Genomic DNA, 11645 nt, shown 5'->3' with positions numbered 1-11645 from the left:
TGCAGGCCGAGACAATATTTTGTTTTTCCAAGGTCTTTCATTTCAAATTCACTTTTCAGATATTCAACAGTTTTATTGAGCTCTTCAAGAATTTCAACTAGGTTCATATCATCGACATATACTGCCAATATAGCTAATCCAAAGTTGGATTTCTTAATGAACACACAAGGGCAAATGACATTGTTGATATACCCTTGTTTGATCAAATACTCACTGAGACGATTATACCACATTCGTCCAGATTGTTTCAGCCCATACAATGATCGCCTTAATTTGATTGAGAGCATACCTCGTGATTTGTTAGTTGTTCCAGGCAACTTAAGTCTTTATGGGACTTTCATATATATGTCTGTATCTAATTCTCCATATAGATACGCGGTGATGAAATCCATAAGTTGCATGTCAAGTTTTTTTGAAACCACTAGACTTATTAAGTAACTGAACGTAATTCCATCAATTACAGGAGAGTATGTCTCCTCATAATCAATTCCAAGTCTTTGCGAAAAGCCTTGTGCAACGAGTCGTGCTTTATATCTTGCAATCTCGTTTTTCTCATTTTGCTTTCTTATGTATACCCATTTGTAACCCACGGTGTTTATACCAGGCAGGGTTTGGATTACTGGTCCAAAAACATTTCGCATTTCTAAGGAATTTAATTATGCATGGATTGCATCTTTCCACTTAGGCCAATCCTACATTTGTTTGCATTCATCGACAGAGCGGGGCTCAATATCATCACTTAATATGATTTCAGTGACTATTACGAATGGGAACATGTCGTCGATGATTATTTCATTCTGATCCCACAATTCATTAGTACAAGCATAATTTATGGAGATTTCTTTGCTTTCATGTACCTCTGTTTCTTCATGTACATGTATCTCATCAAGGACATTTTCTTTTTCTGAAAGTACAGAATCATGAATTGTGGATTTGTCATTCATTTTTTCTTCTTGAATGATTTCATTTGGATTCAGCTACGCCCTCGTCTTTCTCTTTCGAGGGGCTGAATCTTTTGAACCTGGAGATCTACCACGTTTCAGGCGTGCACTAGATGAATAATTCGCTGACACTTTATTTTGTCCAACAGGGATATCAATTCTTGCAGGTGCATTTGCAGCTGGTATATATGATTTTGTCACTTTCATAGCATCATTAAATGCATCTGGTATTTGATTGGAATACTTTGAAGATGAACGATCTTTTTCACTTCATTTTCACATTGAGTGCTACGTGGATTGAAATGAGATAAGGTGGGAACAACCGACGTCAGCTCTTGTCGTTCTTCTGGAACAGTTTTTTCTCCCCCTGACGATAGGAAGACTGTCTCATCAAAGTGACAATCAACAAAACGAGCTGTAAACATACCACCTGTTAAGGGTTCCAAATATCTAATGACAGACGGCGAATCAAAACCCACATAAATTCCCAGTCTGCGTTAAGGTCTCATCTAGGTACATAAACAGCACAACCAAAAACTCGTAAATGTGAAATGTTTGGCTAATGCCCAAACACAAGTTGTACTGAGGAGTATTGGTGGTTGGCTATAGGTCTCAATCGAACCAATGATGCAACATGTAAGATGGCATGTCCCTATGCAGAAACTAGCAATTTTGTTTTCATGAGTAGAATGCGAGCTATTAATTGAAGTCGCTTGATGAATGCCTCTGCTAGATCATTTTGAGTATGGACATAAGGAACAAGGTGTTCAACATCAATGCCCAATGTCATGCAGTAATCATCAAAAGTTTGAGACGTAAATTCACCAGCGTTATCAAGTCGAATTAACTTAATGGGGTAATCTGGGAACCGTGCTCGCAACTTAATTATCTGAGTAAGAAGTCTCGCAAAAGCTACATTCCGAGTAGACAAGAAACAAACATATGACCATCGAGTAGATGCATCAACCAAAACCATAAAATATCGGAATGGTCCATAGGATGGTTGAATAGGCCCACAAATATCCCCTTGAATTCTTTGCAAAAAATGATGGGGAACAAGCCTTGCAAGGGTTATCATTTGAGATAGCAATGTGTCTGCTCAATAATGGATGCCCATTAGAGTTGGTAATGATCATACGCATCATGGTAGATTCTGGGTGACCCAAACGGTCATGCCAAAACAAGTAAACTTTTGAATCAATGAACTTCTGGTTCATGACAGTATGTGATTCAACTGTCTTTATGTATGTATAATATAATCCACTTGTTAAACCACGCAACTTCTCCAATATACGTTTCTGGGTATCATTGGAGGTAATGCATAGATACTCCATATTTTCTGCACTTTTCGTTTTAATGTGGTATCCCGTATGTCTTTGAAACTCAACAAATTTCGAGTAGATTGAGTAATGTACAACGCATTCTGTATAGACTTCATTGTTCTATTTGGTAACATAATCTGGGCTTTCCCTGAGCCTTCAGTTACATCTAATTGGCCTGATATTATTGTTATCATTACTTTTGTAAGCATCAATCTTGAGAAATACTTTCAATCTCGAAGTATTGTATGCGTAGTTGTGTTGTCTACAAGACAAATACCTTCACCATTACTCTTGTTTTGAGAATGACCATAATGCTTATCCATGTTTTCTAAGTAAGGGGATACCAGTTAAAAGCAATTTATAACAGGAAATTTAAATGTCACTTTTATTGAATTTGAAATGCTAGTTTCAAACTACAAGTTCAATACATCAAACACAAATGATTCAGTCGAACCGGTATACTTCATTCCCCCTTTCCACAATAAAGTCTGAGACATCTAGGTATGTTGTGTTCAATTGCCCTGATAAGTCACACACTAGATCAGGTATATCCATTGGTTTAGCCTGATCAAGAAAATTGGTCTCAACACCTTTCTCCTTGATGGAGGCTTGATATAGATCCACCATATGTTTTGGGGTACGACAAGTACGTGCCCAATGCTCATTGCCACCACACCTATGGTAGGCTCTTTCAGAGTTTCTAGGAGCATTGTTCATATGAGCTTTGCCTTTGTGGCGATTTACATTTTTGAAGCTCGGGCCTGAATTATGCCTTGGAACCTGGTTGTGAAACTGGACACTATGATTCTTGCCTTTCCCATTCCACCGTCCTCGCATATGGCCATGTCCTCTTTTATGGTTATTACCACCATAAGATGTGGCGTTCACTTCGAGGGAAATAACATTCACTTTTGGGAATGATGCAAATCCAGTAGGTCGGGACTGATGGTTTTTCATCAGGAGCTCATTGTTTTGTTCAGCTACCAGAAGCACAGATATCAGCTGGTTGTATTCAGTGAAACCTCGCTCTCTATATTTCTGCTGCAGGAGCACGTTTGAGGCATGAAAGGTGCTAAAAGTATTTTCCGACATATCTTTTTCAGTGATGATTTCCCCCACATAGTTTTATCTAGGAGCCAATTCTGAACATCGCAGAATTATACTCAACCACTGACTTAAAATCCTGGATACTTAGGTGAGTCCACTCATAACGAGCTCTTGGAAGAATCACTGTTTTCTGGTGATTGTATCTATTTCTCAATGCCTTCCAGAGAGTTAACAGATCTTCAACCCTTAGGTACTCGCTCTTTAGTCATTTATCAAGGTGGCGATGAATAAAGATCATAGCCTTCGCCCGATCTTGAGAAAATGCATTGTTCTCTTCCTTGATTGTTTCTCCAAGATTCCCTGCCTCCAAATGGATCTTGGTATCCACTACCTAGGTAAGATAGTTATTCCCAGTAATGTCTAGGGCAACAAAATCAAGCTTTGCCAAGTTCGCCATTTTCTTTTCTGAAAGAAAACTGAGATGTGTAAGAACTTGCAATAATATCTAAAGGTATGTAGTGTAAGAACTTTTGGTTTTTATAAATTTTTCATTTTGATCTTCGAGCCAAAATGATAAGCACTCGAAACTTCTGGCTCGAGATTTACATGATGAATGAGGAGGACAATTGTACCGCACCATTCTCATTGAAATAACATAACATAGGATGAACGATTATTCCGCACCACTCAAGTAACAAGAAAATTTAAATACGCAGAGTAGGGTGGGCGATTATACCGCACCACCTAAAATTGTAATGAAATTAAACAACAGGTAAATTAAATATGCAGGGTAGGGTGGGCGATTATACCGCTCCACCTAAAATTTGCAGTAAAATTAGATATGCAGTCCAAGATAGGTGATGATACAGCATCATCTTGGATTGTAGTAAGATTAAATTTGCAGTTCAAGATGGGCGATTGTACCGCACCATCTTGGATTGCAGTAAAATCAACATAAATAAACACTAGGTTAGTAATCAAGATCTACAACAAACAAGAAATCAAAGATATATGTAAATATTAGGTTGAGAACTAGAAGCAGGCATGGTGTAAACAGTTCTTCGTGAGGGTATATCCAGCAATTGAAGCAGAGGAAGAAGATGAACAGTAAAATCCTTAAAGGAAACTTTTTTTTTTCTTTCGGCGAAGAGAAATGAGAGAATGATTAGAGAATCGTGTTGAACGTGTTATAAATAGGTAAAAGTTAGAGAAATAACTTTTACTAGTAACAGAAGCGAAGTAAGTGTAAAATATCACACTGTAACTATAACACAAAGAGATGACAAATAAAAGAGGGACATATAGATATTGATGTTATTTATCTTTCCTTTCTATGTATTTTGATAGTACATAGAGCGTTCTATTTATAGAGCAACTTCAGCACACTTTGAAAATATGATCTCCTTCATTTACAAAGTCCACATTACTATGTGGCTATTGAAAATCTGTGTGACCATTCATTCATCTGTCAAATATTTTCAACATTGTCAATGTTTTCAACAAGTTCCACATTTTATTAAAGTAATTTTTAGAAGCAACCCCCATGTTACACTTTTAAAAACTGATATTTGAGAGCCATTTCTTATTGATAAGCGGAATATTAATTTTATCAAAACACCTTTTTACTGTTTCGCTTTGCTTTTGGTGAAAAAAGCAATACAAAACTTAAGTTGTTTACAGCATGGGATGCGATGCTACCCCTAAAATAAGAACAAACCAAAGCATTTGGCTGCGTGGGCTAGCCCAGTCCAAAAGTTTTATTTTTCAGAAACAGCCCCATAATAAGAACTAGCGGTCCAGTCCAAAACGGAGAACGTAAAGAATTAAAGATGCAACTTTCATATAGGTATGTAGAACAGAACTCAAACTTGTTTAAGAATTACATATCATATAAGAAGAACGCACTGACATACAAAGTACAACACAGCTTGGTATTTTACCGCGAATACAAAACCATGGCGCACACGTTTACATACTATTTCATATAGATACGTGGCGTAAAACTGCTAACTAATTTAGAGATTGTTGATTACAGCACCTATTCAGTTCACCAGAAAGCATGAACAGCCGCATGTCACATGTTTATATTCTCATTCAGCCTAGCAGCCGCCATCACCGACGCTGCCACTCCACCGGGACGGGTTCCCATGCCCGGATTGTTTCGCAGCTCAGAGCTCACAACTCCTTCAGCATCCTGCCTCGTCGCGGCTTTGTCCGCGGGCAGCTTTGCAGTTGCACCCTTCAGCCACGCAACAAAAACTACTTCACATCAAACACCTTACTGACCATATTGAATAAATACAAAAAACCACACAATATCCATATGCCCAATGGTCGAGTTAATTACCGACAATACATCAGTGAGCTTGATCTTGTCCTGCTCCCTCTCCGTCCCAGCATTGTACGCTGCAGCGGATTGAGCCATGGCGGCCAGCCCACCCGGGCTTATTACATTGCTGCCTGTCGCTCTCACTTCAGCTGCCTGAATGGCCGCAGCATCGCTTTGATCAATTGGCCTGTCACCTGCTGTTTGGGCCGAGGCTTCCAGTGCTTCACCTATGGTGATTGAGTTTTGCTGCATGAACCCCGCCGCAGTTGCCTGCGCCACTGGGGTAGGCTGCACATGCTGCCCAACCACCTAACCACATCCAAACACACAAGAAAAAGGGTCACCCACCCCCTTTACATCCATAGCAGCATAGCATACATTATGTGTTGGACGTATAACACAATGCCAGCCATCATATTTATGTTTTTTACGATGTCAAACTATACTACTAATACAAATAGCAGAATGATCAATTCAACCCTACAACATACATGTTAAATTAGTACTGAATAGTACTAATTAATAATTTAGATTCAAACATATATAATATATATGATAATAACATAATGTATACGATAATATTAGACTACATAATATATATACATGATAATATTAGACGTAACAATCCGTATGAAGAAATATAGCGTATATATTAGACATAATTAACATATTAAAAGTGAGTTGTATTGTTAATTGAATCAAGCATTGGTATCTAAATGATCAGGAAAATGAGATAGCAGGTTGGGAACCTGTCCACCAACTGATTCGGTGATGATGCGGCTGCCGGGGACATCAGTCTCGGTAACAGTGACACCTTCACTTCCAGCAACATCGGTAGCCTGGTCATGGCGGACGAGACCGGCTTTTTCGTTCCGGCTGGCGGCCGACTGCATAACAGCGGCCGGACCGCCCTTCTGGGTCTGCCCAAAAATCATGGTCTCAGCGGTCTGCATCATGTTAGCATCTTGCGGTGCAATGGGCTTGTCAGCGAGTTGCCCTGAGACGGAGAAAACGTCACCGTACTTGATCGGCTGCGCCTCATCCTCCCGAGGCCTCCGTGGCTGTCCCTGGCTCATTTTTATCAGTATTTGTGATGAATTACAACGTTATTTCAACGGTTTTGGTGGTTCTGACTAGTTCTATACGTACGTGTAGATGTTAGGGAAGAATGGCAGACTTTATATAAGGTTATATATAATTTGGGAAAACTTATTGACACGTGGATTTTGAGACACGTGTCGAGATAAAGGCCAGGACACTTCGAATTCTAGCGGTACACATGTAAGCAGGTTGCTGTGCTTGCAGTTAATCTGCCGACACTTGTCGCTACAGAGGTTGCCAACACTTATAGGACCCTCGTCACTCCATCGAATGTTCGAACCAAGGTTCCAAAATACGTTAGACGTTAGTCGGGCGGCGTGCTGGAACCTAGCATTTAGGCAGTTAGGTGGAGTCTAAGCAGACTAAACGGATTTAAGTAAATCTATTGTATTTCGTGTAAATAAGTGTCTGTTTATACATAAAATATATATAATTTTATCATAAACTAGAAAATAGAATGATATATATACATATATATATATTATGAAGTATTGGAACATAATGAAAACATGGGGTGCAAATATATCATGTGTGTTTATTTAAGTGTTCAATAAGTTTCTTACAATTTATTGGAAACAATAAAATGCAAAAGGAAAGTTATCTATTTTCTATCTAAGTGAGTTGCAACCTAGGCAAGTGTCTAGACGGGTTTGGGCGGGCGCCTCAGCAAGTCTAGGCGCTATTTCTTAATTTTCAAACGCTTAAACATTAATCGGAGCGGTGGCTAACCGCCTAACACCTAGGCAGGGATTTTTAGAACAATGGTTCGAACTGATACTGGATGCTAATGCTAGTATCCTTTCAAAGGTTGAAGTTCAAGCTTTTACTATTATTTGGACCCAAATTTACACCATCGGCCCGTGCAATTAAGGCTATTGAGTGAGCATAGCTCTCAAACATCAGATGAAAACTGAAGATAATTTTGTTATTATTGAAAGATAATATTATGATTTTTATTATAATAATTATCGTTTAACAAATTATCTTGATATTTTCTTATACAGGATAATAAGATGCAAAGTAAGTTTCCGAGCAAGCAATACAATTCAATTGGACTTGAGACTCCTATTATCAGATTGAGTAGCACGATGATGGTGCATTAAGATGAGGTTTAGATAGTCAAGATGCATGGTTTAGGGATAATGTTGAAGTCAAGATAATGATGCAAATTGGAATGTCATTCGTACATGTAATTGGATGACAGAGATTCACGACATTTAAATATTATAACCAATCTTTGGATTAGATTGGTGTTCTGCAAAGATGAAAGGAGCACACAACATTGACACGAGGAATCTTGACTTTGAGGGATATTATCAAAAAGGTTCTTTATCATAATATCCTGACGCTGAGAGTCATAATGGAATTGGAATACTTTATTTCAGTGGCTGAGCATTACAAAATCTATAAATAGAGGCAGCGACAATGACAAAAGACACCAATTCAACACACAACTGCCCTACGCAAACCTCTCAAACACCTTGAGATTTTTTTTATTTTCTTTTTTTCGTCAACACACCTTCAGTTTGGATAAACAGCAGTGTGAAGGCAATCATCGAACATCTTCAATTTGGATAAACAGCACTGTTGCCGTAGAATCAGCCGATTGCTGAGCATCTTCAGTTTGGATAAACAACACTGTGTCGAGGTCGACTGGTTATTTATCCAAGTCTCGGTCGAGAAGGATTTTCGAATCCTTATTGGCAGAGGTCATCTCATTAGCCTTCTTGACGAAGTGAGGTGTTACAAGTTACTACATTCGGCACATTGAAAACCGAATTTGATATTGAACTTCGCAGAACTAGCAGTCTTGTCTTTAGGCTCTAAAACCCGAAGGCTGAGACGTGTTCCTTCCTTGGCCGCAGTCGCAAAATCAAGAAGTCAGCAACGCGCTCAACACAACATCAATAAATTTTACTCCTCGGCTGAGCTTGGCCGATGAGTTGGCACGCCCCGCATCAATAGAAGGACGTAGTTAGCTCATTAGTTACTCGGCCTGCACACCGCGTAGACTTTGTAATTTTTTGGGTCAACAACTATCTATTCAAAGCCGAGAATTGGTGTTCGATTACGTATCCTAGTACCCTTCTACAGTTCTAGTTGTTATGAGCACTAACTCAATTAATTAAAAATCGATTTTCAAGTGGTTAAGAACGTTGACCCTTGCACCAAAACCCACGTTTAGGGTTTAGTTACTCCCACCCTAGTAGTGCTGGTATGACAAAGAAAAAAAGTGTCCTTGAGATAAGCAAAACAGAGATTTTTCCCGAAAACTTCACGTATCAATTAGAAAATAGAGTGTTCTTTTGATAACCCTAGTCTATACACACGAGCACTGCGAAAACACTCTTCCAACCACGTCCTGGCGGTGTAGCATAAGGCAATGCAGACATTACTTGTGATGCAAGAATACCAGATCGAGCCAAATAAGCGAAAAAGAGCATAAGCCACAAACAAGTTGAAAAGGGAATGTAAAGAACAAGGGGGGCTTCAGTATAAGAGGGGACTGTTTTGCTAAAAATGTCAAATATCTTTTTATGACTCGAAAATTTTCGACTTCAAGTGTCACATGGTAACAAGCTTGCATTCGACTTCTACCAAGCCTAAATATTCGACCATCATATATTATGCAATCCGTACTGACACGTGATACGCTACGACGGCAATTGATGTGAAGCATAAAAGTATACAACATATTTAAGATCATAAATACAATAACACTTGAGGTACAGCTGCATAAATGAAACTGATCATTGCTACTTATTGTATGTACGATATTTTACTGATCATTTGCTTCATATCATTCTAATTGACCTTTCGGAGCAGCCTTCGGTGTTGCCGTGCAGTTCATTGACCTGCAACCTCCAATCCATTGCCTGCACAACAAAGCATGATTGAGAAACTGAAAGGAAAGGAATGACAAATGTTCTTCTCTACTAATAGCATAGCAATGGGAAAGCTGATTGAAATCCATAGTGCATAATCAGTATACATCTGAGAGAAGATTCTCTGTGTTTGTCAGCAAATGATCTTCCATCTTCAAAATAGGGCATGCCATTCAATACTGTGTTCAATCTTTCAATTAGTTTCTCAACATATCATATTGATCCTGTCATTTTGTTCATAAAGCGTTGAGTAATCCCAGTAATCCCCGCATGCTTATCCAAAATTCTAACACCTTTAACCCAAGATAAATGGCTCTTGCTTAAGTTGCAATCTTGAACACAACATATATCAACAATATGATTAGAAAGGCTTACCATCTGGATCAAAGAAGAAGACTTGCTTGACCTTACCATTAGGTAAGGACTTCTCAAAAGTCTGGATTCCCTTTTCCTGCACAACCGAATTTGTTCATAGAACTCGCATCAAAGAATGGTTGATAAAATAAATAAATTAAATGAGAACAAACAAACATACAAAGCCTTTAAACCTTTGTCTTTGGCCCTTCTAAACAAAGGCCCCAACCTATTTAAGCCTGTTTTAGAAACAAACTTTGTTTTTAAGGGGAAGAAAACAGCCCCAATCAAATTCTTCTTAAAGCTTCCCAACTTCTTACCCCAACAAAACAAGCTAAACAGAACCAATCAAAAAATGACTTTGTACGTCATGAGGATAACTTAACTAGTCGTCTCCCACTCTCTCATTTGGTCTAGAAAGGTCAAAGGTTGCGTTTTTGGTTCTTCTTTCTCCCAAAATTTATGCACGTGAGTTTGTTTTGAAGCTTTTCCATTGCATTGAATCTTCAGCTATGTCATTCATGTTCTGTTCCGCATCGTAGTATATACCTAAGTTCATATTACTATCAGTTCATAGTTATACGAACATGTATATATAGAGGAAACGAAGAACCTAGACCATATAAGGGAAGTGAAGCAAAACTCGGGTGAAAAAATAGTTAGCAAATAAAAGCGAGAGCTCATATCGTACATAACAAATGCCTCATCTAGCCTAAGATTTGATTTCACATTTCAAGACTCAATTCCATAAAGGTTCACACAAGTAGATCCGGCCAGTTGGCAGCGGTAGCGGCGGCACCCTCGAACGCAACTTCGACCCCCCACCACCACTAGTCATAAATTCGAGTAGTTTAAATATCGTCTTTGTAAAAAGAAAAGGGTCCTTAATAACTTTCGCTTTTCACTATAACAATCAAACTCCACAAAGCACAACTTTTTCACCTCCAAATCAAAACCAACAGGGCAGCAATCACATATTCAATTCAAATCATAAAAATCCCAAAGGGGTAAATTTAAATACGTATTCATAGTTTCATACCTTGAGGGTTTTCGCAAAAGACTGGAAATTGGAGACGTTGAAGCAGATGTGGTGGCCTCTGGGGAGGTGGCTCGGGTCAGCAACCGGTGAAGTGGCGCTCCATGGTCCTTCCGGAAGGTTAAAACTAGGGTTTCTTTCGATCAGGTGGAGAGCGAAATTCCCAGGCGCCTTGAGCCATATCACCTTGAACTCCCCGAAGTTTGGGCTTTCAATCTCCTCGAGCCCAAATATCTACAACGATCGTAAAATCAAAATTAATTAGATTAACTAATTGCTAATTAGCTTGTTAAAGTGATGTAATTATAAGAATCGAAATAGGGAATTGAATTAGGAAGGGTGAAGGACCTCTTTGTAGAAATCGGCGAGACGCCGAATGTCGGAAGATTCTCTGGAAATGTGGTTGAGACTCACTCCTGTTGCTATTGCCGCCATTTCTTTCTTCTTTCTTTTGGCAAGCGGTTTGGGGGACCTTATATAACGGCTGATTTTATTGGCTAGGCTTGATGTGAATACGACGTCGTGAAACGTCATTGCTTTGTGAATTGTGATTACGGACTAACATTTTTGGCAAAGTCAAAAATGGAAAATTTAGTTATTTAAGGATGAAAGGGGATTCCTGCTAAAAAT

The 11645-nt window shown here is 38.8% G+C and overlaps 2 protein-coding genes across 4 annotated transcripts; both read right to left on the bottom strand.

Moving 5' to 3' along the window:
• Positions 1-5155: 5155 nt before the first annotated feature.
• On the bottom strand, positions 5156-6792 carry LOC137735885 (late embryogenesis abundant protein D-34-like). Of its 2 annotated transcripts, none has more exons than XM_068475239.2 (3): positions 6389-6792; positions 5658-5948; positions 5156-5549 (listed from the first exon to the last, which is right to left on the bottom strand). In XM_068475239.2, exons 1-3 carry the CDS (start codon positions 6713-6715, stop codon positions 5385-5387), a joined length of 783 nt encoding a protein of 260 aa, XP_068331340.2. In that variant the 5' UTR covers positions 6716-6792; the 3' UTR covers positions 5156-5384. The 2 variants fall into 2 exon arrangements, with proteins under 2 accessions (XP_068331340.2, XP_088539251.1); XM_088683125.1 differs by having other exon boundaries at positions 5447-5569; positions 6389-6780.
• A 2588-nt stretch (positions 6793-9380) lies between these two features.
• Positions 9381-11514, bottom strand: LOC137737644 (Lactoylglutathione lyase / glyoxalase I family protein). 2 transcript variants are annotated; one of them, XM_088682274.1, is made up of 5 exons: positions 11364-11514; positions 11019-11249; positions 10001-10076; positions 9733-9804; positions 9381-9616 (listed from the first exon to the last, which is right to left on the bottom strand). In XM_088682274.1, exons 1-5 carry the CDS (start codon positions 11448-11450, stop codon positions 9588-9590), a joined length of 495 nt encoding a protein of 164 aa, XP_088538400.1. In that variant the 5' UTR covers positions 11451-11514; the 3' UTR covers positions 9381-9587. The 2 variants fall into 2 exon arrangements, with proteins under 2 accessions (XP_088538400.1, XP_068333286.2); XM_068477185.2 differs by lacking the exon at positions 9733-9804.
• Positions 11515-11645: the final 131 nt, after the last annotated feature.

The sequence above is a fragment of the Pyrus communis genome, chromosome 13 (genome assembly GCF_041283825.1).
Source record: "Pyrus communis isolate YQ-2024b chromosome 13, ASM4128382v1, whole genome shotgun sequence".
In the NCBI taxonomy this organism is placed as follows: domain Eukaryota; kingdom Viridiplantae; phylum Streptophyta; class Magnoliopsida; order Rosales; family Rosaceae; genus Pyrus; species Pyrus communis.
Note: the sequence above shows the minus strand (reverse complement) of the source record. Positions and strands in the feature narration are given on the sequence as shown.

Excerpts from the sequence above, each read along its gene's own strand:
- LOC137735885 (XM_068475239.2), bottom strand. The coding sequence starts at position 6,715 with ATGAGCCAGGGACAGCCACGGAGGCCTCGGGAGGATGAGGCGCAGCCG. Across the intron at positions 5,949-6,388 it reads CCGAATCAGTTGGTGGACAG|GTGGTTGGGCAGCATGTGCA; the intron begins GTTCCCAACCTG and ends GGATGTGGTTAG. Across the intron at positions 5,550-5,657 it reads AGCTCACTGATGTATTGTCG|GGTGCAACTGCAAAGCTGCC; the intron begins GTAATTAACTCG and ends GCGTGGCTGAAG.
- LOC137737644 (XM_088682274.1), bottom strand. The coding sequence starts at position 11,450 with ATGGCGGCAATAGCAACAGGAGTGAGTCTCAACCACATTTCCAGAGAA. Across the intron at positions 10,077-11,018 it reads CTTTTGCGAAAACCCTCAAG|GAAAAGGGAATCCAGACTTT; the intron begins GTATGAAACTAT and ends TCGGTTGTGCAG. Across the intron at positions 9,805-10,000 it reads CTTCTTCTTTGATCCAGATG|TATTGAATGGCATGCCCTAT; the intron begins GTAAGCCTTTCT and ends GATTGAACACAG.